Below are 15,879 nucleotides of genomic sequence, written 5' to 3' on the forward strand. Positions count from 1 at the left end.
GGGCAAAGGTCATGCATTCATGGAGGGACTGGAAGTCTTACACACAAAGGGGAGAAGTCATACACACAGATATTTAGGAGGAAGTGGAAGGCTTGTATAGATGGTGTTGGTGAGGTAGGGGAAACTCCGTACATAGAGTTGGTGAATGAGGACAAGTCCTGCACAGATTTGATGGGTGCATAGAAACTGCACAATGGGGTTGGTGGATGAGGGAGAGGCAGTCCTGCACATACAGCTTTGTTAGGGGTGGATTCAATTAGAACTGGCTAGTGAACATGCCCAATTTCAATCTTGTGGCCCACGAAGATGAAGGAGGGCCACTCATGAGGCCCACTCACTAGCCTGGGTTGCCCATCACAGTTTACACACTGAAATATGGCAATGATCTCATTTCTGCAAGCAACATCTACAGCCTTTTGCTTCCACAGAATATCCAAATAACGACTGACATGCAACAGGAAAAATTCCACATGTGAGGTAGAGTTTAAAGGGAATGTCCTGCCTTACAGTAATGAGGGGCAGGAAACTACGCTGATGGGTTTAAGGACTGGTCTTAGACCCTCCAGGGGTAAACATTAATGGAACAGAATTATTGAATATGCTGGATTCTTCTGAGTTGGTACACTTGTGACTTCCTTTAAGGAACACTACTAGGAAACAAATCTTTAAGAATTTAGCTGCTGGCTGCTTTTAAAAAATAAACACATTGGGATGATTCTCCGGCCGCGCTCATGCAGGCGCAAATCCCGTTATGTCTGGAGACTTTCATGATAGGGGCCATACGGGATTTATTTTGAGGCTCTCCTTGCCCCTGGTTGGCGACGTAATTTCACACCCTCACCAGATTAGCGGTTTTAAATTCAAAATTCACCCAGGTCCTGTCATACTCCCACCCGCCGGCGCAAGTGAAGCCAGCGGGAATCACTAATGGCCTCCAAAAATGGAGCCCAGACGTGATGAACATGCCAGGGGGTTCGGAGGCCATTGTAGGGGTCAGGGACGTGGCTAGACAGTGCCCCAAGGGTGCCAGTTTGGCATTGCTAGGGTACCAGTGGGGCGTGTCAGGTTGGCACTGACTAGGGGTGTGGTCTGAAATAGGGCCTTTGGTAACCCCATAGAGGGGTGTTGCTCACTTGCGGGGAGCAGTTGGTAGTGACAATTGGGGGGTGTCTGTACCGTTATCTTTGCGTATCCGGTGTTGCCGGTGTGTTTAGGACCCGCACATCTCATTCACGACACAAATTACCCTAAGTTCAAAAAAAATGCCCAAGTGCGGATGGATGTCGATTGGGATCGCACCGATTTACCTAGCGGGAAACGCGGAAACCACACTTGGAAGTTTTGGGGCAGATTGTGCCTACTGTACTTCTTTACCTTTTAACAATTTGAAAACTTTTAATGTTTAATTATTAAAGGAAAATCTCTTCAAGCAAATTTGTTTGAAAGCTTTTTATTCTTTGGGTTGAAACGGTTGGGAGAAAAGGTGGGGCAAGAGAAGCAATGGGCCATTCGGCTCATTTAAATATACTTAAATATACATTTCCCGGAACTTCCCGGTACCCAGGGTTCACCGACGGTAACTGGGAGACCTCACTTGGGCGCCGTTTAGTACTGGCCCATACAAACGTGACCCTCGGATGGTTGGACATTGGGGAGGATGACATTCTGATACCTGCAGTAACACCTAGGCACCTTAGCACTGTCAGCCAGACACCGCCACCCAGACAGCCTGGCAGTGCCAAGATGGCACTGTCAGGGTGCCTGAATGACACTGACAGGGGAGTGCCTCACCGAGGTAAAAAAAACGGCAAAGTGCCGTTGAATAGCGAGGTCTTTCTTGGTCCTGCAGGCACCAGAAAGCAGACATAGAGGGTGAATTCAATGGCCACAGTGCGCTGGAAAAACAGCTCGCTGCTTGGCAGCAATGGGCGAGATCACTTTCTCGCAAATATGTAGATAAAAGCAAGACAGCTATCCTCACTCTAATGTGCAGATTCCCGAGGTACCCAACGCTTTGGGATTCAACCCCTTTGCCTCAGAGACGTTGGGCGTGTGCTATTCAGCACTGGTCCCCACAAACGGGGACCAGGTGGAATGGCACTCATGGGGGTCACCCAGGGGATCGGAGGCTGCCAGCTGCATGCCCTTTGGGCAGGGTGGTGCCATGGCACTGCTGGTGTCACCTAGGTACCCTGGCAGTGCCAGTCTGGCACCTTGGCAGTGCCATTCTGGCACCTTGGCAGTGCTACCAAGATGCTGGCCTGGCACTGCCAAGGTGCCCAGGTGGCACTGCCAAGCTGCCATTTTTTGCATGTGCGTGATCTGGCTGAGATTGCCTGCTGTGGGTGATGGGAGGGGCTGGGGCTCCTCCCATATTGCGTTCGGGCTGGGGGGGTGGGGGGGAAGAGTAGGTTGGGGACTGTTTTAGGGGGTTTGGAGATTCGGATGCCATTTAAAAATAGCGTCCCAGCCTCTCGCTACAATGGGGGGTTCCGGCGAGTGCAACTAAACGGGGCTATGTGCGGCCTTGGCCGCGCATTCCCCGTTCAGGGCCCTTATTCAATGTAAGTCGCATTGGGGACTTTGTTCCCCTTTGGGAGAGTCGCACCCAGAATATTTTTTGTTGAATCGCGCCCAATGTGTCCTTTTCATCTGTGTCATATCAATGTAATTTATGTTTCTGTGTAATAAATATGCCTGTGCACAAAAAATATAATTGCCAAACATTAATGTTTGGACAACACACCTGACAAAGTCAACACTTTCTCTTGCTGTGTGCTGCCAGAAAGGGGCACTAAGTTCATATCAGGTTTAGCAGATCTTATGTTTGTTTAAACATGCAATACATGTCAAATTGTTGCACCACTCAGGCATGATACCATCTTGTTCAGTGACAGGTGGCTGGCCCTCCTGTTTCCTCAAATGGAAAGAGATTTTGGAACGCATTTATATTTCACAAAAACAATTCCCCTTTTAAAATGTTTTTTAAAATTAGTAGAGCCATGTGGGGCTAGATTATCGTCTAAATAATTTACACGTTTTTCTGCAATCCTGCAAGCCAAACAAGGCAGTTTGATGATGAACTTTAAAATGTTAACTGTTAAAATATATATTACTTTATGAGCAAATAATATGCAATTTGCATTTGTGATCATGTTTAATTCCTGTTTTAGTTAAAGAAACTCAATATCACTATTTACAGCTTTAGTAATTTGGGGTTGAATATTTCTTCCAACAGGCGGTCAGTGTTTTAAATAAATTGATCTAGTTGGACCTGATTATTCGAGAAAGTGACATTCTTGCCAGATAATTAGTCAATATCTCTCAGACAGGTCTGACTGTTGGTGTTTTCTCACTCTCTATCTGGTCATTCAGATTACCAGTGCCATTTGGATCGATTCCTATTGTTTATGTGGCATTTATCACATGACATCTGAGTATGTACTATTTTATCACGTGACATCTAATCAACTGATGCTTGCCTGCAGTTTTCAGACTTTATCCCTCCAGAACCTAAGGCGGGATTCTCAAGCCTTCCAGCTGCGTCTTTCTCAGCAGCGGGAGGCAGTACTCCCATCGCTGTCATTGAAATTCCCACTGAAGTCACCCTACGTCTCTAGGAAACCCATGGTCGGGGGTACACTGCTGGCAGGACCAGAGAATCCTGCCACTCGCGAATGGCCGGAGAATTTCGGCCTTAAAAGTTGTGCCTCTTTGTCTGAAGCACCAAGAACCACAGTGCAAACCATAGGTGTGGATAGCGAATATGAAATGCAAGTTTTCCACCTGGGTTGCAAGCAGCAATGCCCAAGAGATTAATCCAGGCATCAAGCAATTAGGAAAGCAAATGGTACATTCGTCTTTATTATGAAGCAATTGAAGTGCAAGAGTAAAAAAGTTTTACTGCAAGTGCATAAGGACTTGGTGAGACTATTTTGGTCCATTTTGTTCTCTTTATCTAAGGAAGGATATACTTGCCTGAGAGAGAGTGCAATGAATGTTCACGAGTTTGATCCCTGGGATTAGGGTATTGTGCTTTTTGGAGAAATTAATTAGAATAAGGCTAGATTTTACATGAATGAGAAAAGTGATCTCACAGAAACATCACTAAATCACTGCCTGCCCCCCCGCCCCCCTGACTCCAATCAAAATGTCAGTCCCAAACCAACATTAAATAAGGCTATCCCCCAGCTCTGGTTGACCTTAAGAAGGTAAGGGTGGGATTTCTATCCCTTTGGGCAAGGGAGTCTCAGCTCGATTGTTCTGAAAACCCATCTGGTTCCCTGATGTCCTTTAGGGAAGGAAATCTGCCATTGTTAACCAGTCTGGTCTACATGTGACTCCAGATCCACAGAAATATGGCTGACTCTTAACTTTGAAATTCCCTAGCAAGCCACATAAGTCAAGGAAAATTAGGAATGGGCAAAAAATGCTGGCTTTGCTCGTAACACCCATGAAAGAATAAATTAAATCTTAAGTCTGTGCTCTATGGTCATCTTCGCACTAATGGAAACAATTTCTCCATATTTCCCCAAAAACCCTCATAATTTTAACACCTCTAATGAATCTCTACAGAGAACAATTACAGCTTCTTTAGTCCCAACACATAACTGAAGTCAGTGATCCATGATTCCTGTCTAGTAAATCTCCTCTGCACGTTTTCCAAAGCACGGTGCCCAAAATTGGATGCAGTATTGATTATTAAAGATTGAGGATTTTTCGCCAAGTAAAATCACAGTCTCGTGGCACAGAGTTGTAAGTCACTATAGTAATAAGCATAAATCACTTGCATCACTATTTCTCAAAAGATATGCCTATAGCTTGCACGATGTTCAGGTTTTCAGGACATTAGCCACAAGTATCTAGGAACTGGCTGGGACTGAACTGCTGCATCATGTAATTTTAACCTTCCTCCCACCTATCAACAGACACATCAACTCAGTTTCTATTTTTAGATTTCTCAGATCAGTGCTGTTCAATGTGTTAACCACTGGCCATCTGTGACTAATTAGGATTCCAGATGTAGCTAATTGCATTTCTTATTACTAAATTAAAAGTAAGTAATGTCATTGGTCAGGTGATTTCAATAGTCATATCCACATGGTGTGTACGTGTTCATTTTATGTGCACGTGTTTATGAACTGGCAAGATGAAAAGACAGTGTATGTTCTTTGATCGTTTTGATTGCATGATTTCCATGGTTACTGAATAACCATGATAATGCACACGTGCAGTACATTTACCTCCACTGTGTGAGTGTATCTGTAATGTGTTCCACCAAATTACTGAATGTGGAATATAGCCACATCTACAGCTAGTCAGTATTTCCTATTGGACAATACTGATTTAGCGTACTTAGGCTAAACATTTTCATCCGAGAGGAACTTTTGTAATCTGTTGGAAGATTTATTTTCCATTTATAGAATCCTTTGACACAGAAGGGGCGCAGTAAGCCTATTGTGCCCATGCCATTCAGATAGAAATAAATATGCTTGATCTATTTGCTATTACAGAGACATGGGGCAGGATTTTCAGGCCCTTCCCGCTGGTGGGATCTTCTGGTCCTACCAAGGGTTTAAATGAAATGCCACATCTGCCATGGGAAAGCCTGTCACGGCAGGGCCTGAAAGTCTCGACAATAGCTGCAAGATGACAAAAGGGGCTCTGAGTATTAAAGGATACTTGACATTTCGTAGGACATGAAGCTTGGAAAAAGTGGCAGGGTAGACCTGTTAATTACGGATGACATTAGAGAGAGATGATCTTCTTACGAATGATCAAGATCTAGAATCAGTTTGAGTAGAGGTAGAAAATAATAAGGCACCCTGAGTGTACCAATACTTTGGGACAAGGTATACAGGAAGAAATAAATGGGGGCTTGTGAGAAAGGATGACAATAACTTGGGTGATTTTAATCTGACAAATCAGATTGGCAAAGGAAGCCTCGAAGATGAGTAAATAGCATCTTTTTGAGAGCAGCATATTATAGAGCCAACCAGAGAGTAGGTTATTCTCAGCTTGGTAATATATAATGAGACAGGATAAATTCGTGACCTCATAGTAAAGGGGCCTGTAGGTGGCATTGAACATAACATGATTGAATTTGCATTCAGTTGACGGAGAGAGGAGTTGATTCAGACTGCTGTTTGAAACTTCACTATTATTTGGATTTGGTTTTGATTTATTGTCCTATGACCCTTATCCCTCTACACACATCTTACCCATATAACTGTCTAAATGCTTTTTAAAAGACAAAATTGTGCCCACCTCCGCTACTGCCTCAGGCAGTTCATTCCAGACACTCACCACCCTCTGAAAAGATTGCCCCTCTGGATCTTTTTGTATCTCTCCCCTCTCACCTTAAACCTATGTCCTCTAGATTTAGACTCCCCTACCTTTGGGAAAAGATTTACCTTATCTATGCCCCTCATTATTTTATAGACTTCTCTGAGATCACCCCTAAGCCTCCTACGTTCCAGGTAAAAAAGTCCTAGTCTATCCAGCCTCTCCTTATAACTCAAACCATCATGTCCCGTTAGCATTCTAGTAAATCTTTTCTGCACTCTTTCTAGTTTAATAATATCCTTTCTATAATAGGGTGACCAGAACTGCACACAGTATTCCAAGCGTGGCCTCACTAATGTCTTGCACAACTTCAACAAGACATCCCAACTCCTGTATTCAATGTTCTGACCAATGAAACCAAGCATGCCAAATGCCTTCTTCACCTTTAACTCTACCTTCAAGGAGCTATGAACCTGTACTCCTAGATCTATTTAGGCAGCACAGTAGCACAAGTGGATAGCACTGTGGCTTCACAGAGCCAGGGTTCCAGGTTCGATTCCCCACTGGGTCACTGTCTGTGCGGAGTCTGCACGTTCTCCCCGTGTCTGCGTGGGTTTCCTCCGAGTGCTCCAGTTTCCTCGCACAGTCCAAAGACGTGCAGGTTAGGTGGATTGGCCATGATAAATTGCCCTTAGTGACCAAAAAGGTTAGGAGGGGTTATTGGGTTACGGGGATAGGGTGGAAGTGAGGGCTTAAATGGGTCTGTGCAGACTCGATAGGCCAAATGGCCTCCTTCTGCACTGTATGTTCTATGTTCGATAACTCTCCCCAACACCCTACCATTAACTGAGTAGGTCCTGACCCCATTTGATCTACCAAAATGCATCATTTCACGTTTAGCTAAATTAAACGCCACCTGCCATTCATCAGCCCACTGGCCAAATTAATCAAGATCCCGTTGCAATTCTAGACGAACAAATCTGCAGGAAAAGTACAGAGAGAAGCAAACATTTAGGAGATTGTGATCTTTGCATCGTAAAGTTTAGGATGAGGATAGAAAAAGATAGCCGTTAATCCAGAGTAAACAAATTTGATTGGGAAGAGCCGACTTCAACGTGACAAGGTGGAGCTGGGACGATTGGACTGGAATGAGAGGTTGGCTGGAAAAACTAGTTGAACAATGGGCTACCTTCAAAACAGAAAATGACAGTATAAAGGTATATTCCCTTAAAAGGGAAAGGTAAGACAAAAAAAGTCCAGAGCTTCCTGGATGAAAAAGGAGATAGAAATTAAATAATGAAGAAGCAGTGTGCTGATGAGCTTTTGACAGGGGTCACATAGGAAATACACAGTTAAGAACCAAATGGAATATAGAAGATTTAGAGGGAAGGTGAAAAAGCACATTCAGATGCGACGAAGGATTATGAGAAAAGACTGACAGCCAATGTAAAGGGGAATCACAGAGTCTTCCAAAGGTGTATATATATATATATATAGTAAAAGGGTGGTAAAAGAAGGAATACTTTGCATCAAGGAGGTAGATACTACCCAAGCCAAGGAAATGGACGAGGAAACTCTAACCCTAGAAGGGTACAAAATTGATGAGGCAGTGTTGAATAGACAGTCGGTATTTAAAGGTGACAAGGCACTGAGACCGGTCAAGATTCATCCAAGGACACTGAAGGAAGTAAGAAACTGAAATGGCAGGTGCGCTGGTCATAATCTTTCAGTCTTCTCTAGACTCGAGGAAGAGCCCATGGACTAGAAAATTGAAACTGTTACACCTTTGTTCAAAAAACGGTTGTAAGGGTATTCTCAGCAATTACAAACCAGTCAGTTTAATATCAGTGGTGGGCGAGCTTCTAGAAAAAATTCTTCAGGATATTAATAGTCACATGGATTTCTAAAGGAGAAATCATTTTAAATTAACAATAAAAGGGACTGGAGCGACGTGGATACAAAATTGACTGAAGTAAAGGAAGCTGTGAGTAACTGTCAATGGATATTTTTCGGGCTAGAGGAAGGTTTGTAGTGGAGTTCCCCAGGGGTCGGTATTGGGACCCTTGCTTTCACTGACATTTACTAATGATCTAGATCTTTGTGTGCTGGGGAGAATTTCAAAGTTTGTAGATAAAACAAAATTTGGGTGTATTTTAAACTGTGAAGAGGATTGCACAAGAACACAGGCAAGTTGGTGGAGTGGGAAAATAGATGGCAGATGAAGTTCATTAAGGATGTGTAAGGTGATACATTTTGGTAACAAGAACATAAAGAAACAATATAAAGAGTAACATTCTTAAAGAGATGCAGGGGCGGAGGAGCTGTTGTACATGTGCATAAGTCATTAAAGATGATAGGGACAGGTCGAGAGAGTAGTTAATAAAACATATAGGGTGGGATTCTCCGGCCGCGTCCGCCTGGCGACCGGAAATTGCCGTCTGAGGTCAATGGCCCGTTATATGGTCCGTGTCTCACCTGTGGTGATCTTGCAGTGGGCAGGACGGAAGTATCCATGCCCATAGTATTCTGAGCTTTATTAATAGGAGTATATTCTTCAAAGATAGTTGAGACGTCAGCAGTGGGGGGGCGGGGGGGTGGTTTTAGGGAGTAAAAATGGGGGAGGCCAGGTGGATGAAGGGGAACGGCAGGGAGGGTGGGTGGGGGTGTTATTTATTGGTTATGTGACTTCCTGTTTGTTCTCTTTTTCTTGGTTTTGGATTGTGTTTGATGTGTACATTTATAAATGCCTAATATCATTTTTAAAAAAATTAATCTGAATATAGATTACAAGAGCAAGGAGGTTATGCTGAACTAATGCAAGACACGAGTTAGACCTCAGTTGGACTATTGTGTACATTTCTTGGTGCCACACTATAGGAAGGAGATGAATGCTTTGGAGAACATGCAGAAGAGGTTGACAAGAATGGTTTCAGGAATGAGAAACTTCAGTTATAGGGATATATTGGAAACATTAGGACTGTTTTCCTTAGAGAGAAGAAAGCTAAGAGGAGATTTGAAAGTGATGTTCAAAATCACGAGGGGGGACAGAATACATAGGGAAAAACTGTTCCCACTCATAAAAGGTTTGAGATCGAGAAGGCTCAGATTTCAAGTGATTTGCAAAAGAAGTTTTTCTCACAATGTGTAGAAGTGGGTGGTGGCAGATTCAATCGAGGCATTCAAGAGGGCATTATATGATGATTTGAACAGAAACAATGTATAGGGGTACGGGGAAACGGCAGGGGAATTGCTCATTCAGAGAGTCGGTGCAGACATGATGGGTCAAATGGGCAACATCTGCTCTGTACAATTCTGTGATATTGAAAGGGGAATGGAATATGACAAAGAGTCATCCAGACTCGAAAAGTTAGCTCCCTTTTCTCTCCACAGATTCTGCCAGACCTTCTGAGATTGTCCATTATTTTCTGTTTTTGTTATAAAAGACAGGACGTTTTGCTACAAGTGTAAATGGTATTGGTAATACCGTATCAGGAATACTCTGTACTGTCTCCTTGTTTAAGGAAGGATTTAATTTCATTGCGTGCAGTGCAGAGAAGGTTCACTTGACTGATTCCTGGGATGAAAGTGTTATCTTATGAGGAAAGGTTGGCCGAATTTGGCCTATACCCATTGGAATTTAGAAGAATGCTGATCTTATTGAAATATAAAAGATCCTGAGGGGATTTGACAGTTTTGATGCTGAAAGAACTAGGGACATAATTTAAAAATAATTGGTCTCCCATTTAGGATGGCAATGAGGAGAATTCTTTCTCTCAGAAGGATATTTGTTTCTAGAATGAACTTTCCCAGAGAACAATTGTTTGTTCGAATGCCATTCCTGGACGTTCCCACTTGACACTTAAGACAACTGAGAAGGTTGTCAACCTCCTTGTGGCCCTCGCTCTTTTTTCACACTAACCCTTCCTCTCCTCTTTCTGTTGGTCTTTCCACTCAGCTCCTGATACTGTGTGGATTGACACTGCACTCACCGTGACTCCAGCTGTACACTGTCTCCATGACTTTTTCCACAGTCGAGGTGGCAAACAGCATAAGTTTGCTGCATGCAAATCACATCACTCGCCATACTAATTGCCCTTCTCCCAAAAATCATCATTTTGTATTAGGTTCTCCAAGCACCAGGGCTAACCCAGGATACATTTCAGCACAGCCATGTGGTAACCTACAATGTTACTTAATTACTTTTTAGTTTAGTTACCTGTTTAAATTCAGATTTATATGAGCAACCACTGGAGCATTTAATAAATGTTCCAGCCACTCCATTAGTTTAAAGAAAAAACAAGTCACAGATTTATAAATCTTTGCAATGGATGCTTCTCTTGTTCTCCTTCATCTTACAGCTGAGGTGCAATTAGGTATCATGCATTGTAAATTGCAGGACAGAATGGTCAACCGATCATTCTCCAGTTTACAAAGGTGCAAACTCTTTGCTTGTCTACTGAGTGGTTAGTTTAAAAACTATATAAGAAGCTCATTAGTTTTTAGTGCCTCAGTTTAATTCATGTAAATTAATCATGTTAAAAAATTATACATTAATAAGATTTTTTTAAAAAGATTGTTTATAGTTATAAAAGCAATTAAAGGGGATAACTTCATCCAACTCGACAGAGGTTTAAGTATTTAAAACAAATTACCTCCTGTGAATCGCTTACTAATTTCAAAATTAATATATTAAACCTGAGCAAATTGCTGAACTAATTCTGAAGATCACAACTTACCTGGATATCCATTGTAAGGAATGCCTGCACACATTGAGGAATCGCAGTAACCAGGAGGGCCAGAAGGACCTCTAGATCCATAACGTCCTGGACGACCTGGTGATCCGAGGGGTCCCATTGGACCTGGAAGACCTGTTGGACCAGTTCTCGATTGTCCTTGTGGGCCTATAAAACAAACAAAGAAAGTAGGACAATCCAGAATAGATATATTGTTTATTTCTCTTCCCTTTTTTTCCATGAGCCTCCTGAAGGCACTGGGGTACATTTCTGGTTGTCCTCTGGTATCCTCTGTCCCTGCTAACCTCCTCTCCCACCCTCCCCTGTATGGACATTTTTCAGATGTCAGCCTGTACAATGAGCTGAATTTCCATTTTTGATTTGAGACCCTGATATGGGACCATTTCCAATTCTCAACTCCTCACAGCATTGGTGCTTGATAACCAATGCAATTTTAATAAAGGTCAATTCATAGCCATGTGGTGTGTTACTCTCCATTACGGATGGGTTGGGATGGTTGAGATGGGGCTCCCAAAGCTGGAAGGCCAATAGTACTGAAAGATCAGCAACCCTAAACTTCAAAAGTAGATGCTACCATTGGAGGAATGAGAGAGAAAAAGTTTGCAAGATGGAAGCGCTCTGTGAAGAATCAAATTTTAAATAATACAGCCGCTGGGCCATCATCTTGGAAGGGCAGCCGAGCCCAAGAGACCTGTAGCCATAGTGTGAGGGTGGGTTTAACTTTAATGACGGAGCACTGTGAAACCCCATTCTCCATCATTTGTCTGTCACGTGCAATCATTAGTTTAGTTTTGGCCTCCAAGAGGGTGTTGGGGAGGTGGGCCACTGTCAACTGGAATATTTCAATGGGGAGTTATCTAGGCACGTGGCACAGTGTTTAGCACTGCTGCCTCACAGCTCCAGGGACCCGAGTTCAATTCCAGCCTCGGGTGACTGTGTGGAGTTTGCACTTTCTCCCCGTGTCTGCATGGGTTTCCTCCGGTTTCTCCGGTTCTCTCCCACAATCCAAAGAAGTGCGGGTTGGGTGGATTGGCCATACTGAATTGCCCATTTGTGTCCAAGAGGGTTGGATTAGGTTGTGGGGATGTGGTGGATGTGTGGGCTTGGGTGGGGTGTTCTTTCCAGAGGCCGATGCAGACTCAATTGGATGAACGGCCTCCTTCTGCACTGCAGGGACTCTTAATAGATCCTTCAGTTGTCTTAACTTGTGTGTGGGTAGCCATCACCATCCTTCTTCTCTCCTCTCCCACCACCACCATCCCGCGCACTCCCCCCACCCACCCCACCGTGCACACCAAAAGGTAGCCTGTTCTAAAATGGTCCAGCAAGCTGCTATCAGAAATTTGCTGACCCAGCCACCTCCGGTCCCGCCTCCAAGGCCAAATGAAAATCCAGCCCTGAATTTCTGTTGGATAGTGGGGGTGATTCCCTGGTCCCACTCGTGCAGGCCTAAATCACGTTATGGCCGGAAACTCAAATGAGATTTGCCAAAACGTAATTTGCACCGGGGAGAACTCATTTTAAGATTCCCCAGTCCATGGCCGCCGACGTAATCTGGTTCATGCCCAGCCAGGGTGTGAACCAGATTAACATATTTAAATCTTAAATGAAATACACCGGACGTGATTCAACTAATTGAGAACAAAGCCCCACAGCGAATGCAATTAGCTGCGTATTTCCTGGCGCTCACAGCAATTCATGTTGTCTCATGGGCCTCAACGGGAAATGCCCGGCCGAGGCCGCACATTGCCCCGTTTCGTACAATGGGGGCTCCACTCGCCGGAAGAGAGAGTTCAGGGCACCATTTGTAAATGGCACAAGCAAGGTGCCAAGCTGGCATTTTTCATGCGGTGGAGATCGGGCCGAGGGTGCCCTGCGCGGGTGTTGTGGGGGGGGGGGGGGGGTGGAGCCCGGGACCCCCCCTCATAGTGATTTGGGGCTTGGAGGGAGGGGTTTCAGGAATTGGGACGCCATTTAAAATTGGTGTCCCGATCTCTCGCAACACTGAGGAGTTCCGGCGAGTGGAGCTCTCAGTGCTGAGAATAGCTGGGTGGCATTCGTTGTGTTTCTTTGCGCTGCAAGGGCCAGGAAACATGCGGCTGAACGCTCTCGCTAAGGGACTTTGTTCCCATTTTGTTAAATTGCGCCCTAAATCCTATTCCTCTGTCAGTTATGATTTAATTCAAATTAAAGCTGAAACTACTCTTCTTGTAATTTTAACACCTAAAACCCACTAGTTTTCAAGGGACCAGTAGGCCAAAGAGTAATCCTTCTTGATGCATAAAACAAAATCTCCTCACATATCTTACATACAAACATGCAGGCACACATATACAGACCCACACATGACTGTGGGTGTGGCACACATGAATGCACACAAAAAACAATTTCTGCTAGGCATTGCTGTTTAGTTTAAATGGGTAACTCTTTAAAATAGAAGTGCATATAAATAAATAGTAAGCACCCATGTACTGGCCCAGACTGAATATGTTGTTCCGCACATCTAACTGATCATTTATCTATTCTTCAATAAATAGAGACGGAAACAGTCCTTCAACATAGACTATTATATCTAGAGTGAACAAAGAAATCTCTGCCCCTTTGCATTGTAACAGAAGCAGTTTAAAATTAGTTGTGCTGTTTTTCTTCTCATTATATATTAACTTGGAAAAACTCATGTCTAACCCCAAACCTGTCTGGCAGCTGGTCTTCATGCTGTCTAGACGGGTTTCATGTAATTCAAGAACACATATGTTATAAATGAAGCCACAAAACTCCCCCATCCCAAATCCCCATGGAGTCTCTCTCTCATCCTGCCTCCAAAGTTAAACTGAAAAATTCTGATCATTGAGATTGAAAATGAATCATTATGTACTTCATTTTTATTTTGCATGACTAACTGATGCCCATTTAATGATGGAATCATTTGTGTGGGGGTAGCACGCAATCAATGAATGCATGACTGTTTTTGTAATTGTGGACTATGGCCGTCTCAAGAGATAGTCTATCTTAAACAAATTAAACAAGGTGTCACCTTTGCCTCTCTCTGACCCATGAGAGGCTGATGTAATATTTGTGTTGGAATGAACCATGTCAAAGGTAACAGAAGAACTCGACCTCTGCTGCTTAGGGCCTTGCAAAGCATGTGCACTGCAACACTCAACAAAAAATGTCATGCTTAAGTTTTAGAATTCGCAGGATAAGGTCTGATTCAGTAATCCACTAGCTGTTGCTGATCAGTAACTTGCACTTTCCTTTCGAGATGAGTGCTATAGCTAGTGGAGTTTTTTGCAAGCAGAAGGTAAAAACAGATTGCCCTCGAGGAATTGCCAATCACAGATTGTTTCCAGGAATTAAAAATTATTCTCCCAGACACTGCTGCAAGCAACCATGGAGAAAACTGCAAAGTTGTAAAGAAATCCACCCTTCTGCCAATTTAGTTCTGCCTTGGTCTAAATGCATTTTATTTTAACATGTCAGAAATTTTGGGATGGAAATTTGGAACTTTCGATATTTTTTCCAGGGAAATTAAAGTTGCCCAACAAGAAAACGATGTTGAAGTCATTGTAAAGCAAAACCGGATATGACATTTAATGGACATCCAATTTGTTACAGAATTACCCCCCTCACCGCACTCCCTCCCCCCCGCCCCCCCCCCCCGCCAACCAAGAATCGGAACTGAGTAGAGGGGGGCATTCTAGTTTGTATCCTTAACTCACTTGACACTCCGATAAATTTGGAGGAACAGAATCTTGTGTGTCATGTACCTTGAACACTACGACCCATACAAATGTTTGGCCATACATGAAGCTACATACCTGGGGGTCCAGGTAAACCTCGTTGTCCTGGTTTCCCATTACCTTGACTGCCTTTTTCACCTTTTTCTCCAGGTGCTCCTATTAGTGAAGAAGAAAAGGTGTGCCATTGAGAATGTGCTGTAACACTGAAATAGTCAAACAGTTTGTTAACAATGGAGTAAAAGGTCAACAGCAGGGCAATGATCTCTACTTCCAGCATTGTTTCGTCATGCTGGACTAATAGCTGGAAATGACTCGTCAACCATCAGGATCCGCAAAGAACCAATCACTAGACTTAGAACACAAAATTCCTATTCTGATGTTAATTATATTTTCATTCAAATTAAACCCGAACTTGCAGTTCTTCTTGTGATTGTAATAATTCAGGCCAAATAGTTTCCTTGAAACCAGTAGACCCATGAATAATGGTATATAGAAAATAGAGGAGGAGGCCATTCGGCCCTTCTAGGCTGCTCAACCATTCATTATGATCATGACTGATCGTCTAGTTCAATACCCTGATCCCGCCTTCTCCCCCATATCCCTCGTTTCCTGTAGCCCCAAGAGTTGTATCTGATTCCTTCTTGAAATTACACTTTTTGGCCTCAACTACTTTCTGTGACTGAATTCCACAAATTCACCACTCTGGGTGAAGAAATGTCTCCTCACCTCAGTCATAGAATCTATGGCACGGAGACCAAAACTGGTCTATGCCAATCAAAATGCCCATCTAAAACCCCATTTGCCTGAATTTAGCCCATATCCTTCTAAACCTTTCCTCTCCATGTAACTGTCCAAATGTCTTTTAAATGTTGTCAATGTCCCTGCCTCAACCACTTCCTCTGCAGCTCATTTCGCATACATACCACCTTCTGTGTAAAAAAGTTGCTCTTATCCATTAATTCTTTCCCCTCTTAATTTAAACCTATGCCCTCTAGTTCTCGATTCCTCAACCTTGGGAAAAAGACTGATAGGTAGTCACCCTATCCATGCCTCTCATGATCTCGAACACCTCTATAAGATCACCCCTCAATCTCCTGCGC

General features: G+C 43.5%; 1 protein-coding gene across 5 annotated transcripts in view; it reads right to left on the minus strand.

Annotated features, from left to right (window-relative positions):
* Nucleotides 1–15,879, minus strand: part of LOC140428040 (collagen alpha-1(XII) chain-like) — a 462,913-nt gene that overhangs the window by 3,963 nt on the left and 443,071 nt on the right. For all 5 annotated transcript variants that reach the window (XM_072514040.1, XM_072514030.1, XM_072514048.1 and 2 more), the window contains 2 exons: nt 14,858–14,935; nt 11,022–11,186 (listed from right to left, as the gene is read on the minus strand). In XM_072514040.1, the coding sequence (XP_072370141.1) occupies nt 11,022–11,186; nt 14,858–14,935 (243 nt within the window). The remainder of the gene's footprint in view (nt 1–11,021; nt 11,187–14,857; nt 14,936–15,879) is intronic.

The sequence above is a fragment of the Scyliorhinus torazame genome, chromosome 1, assembly GCF_047496885.1.
Source record: "Scyliorhinus torazame isolate Kashiwa2021f chromosome 1, sScyTor2.1, whole genome shotgun sequence".
NCBI classification, from domain to species: Eukaryota; Metazoa; Chordata; class Chondrichthyes; order Carcharhiniformes; family Scyliorhinidae; genus Scyliorhinus; species Scyliorhinus torazame.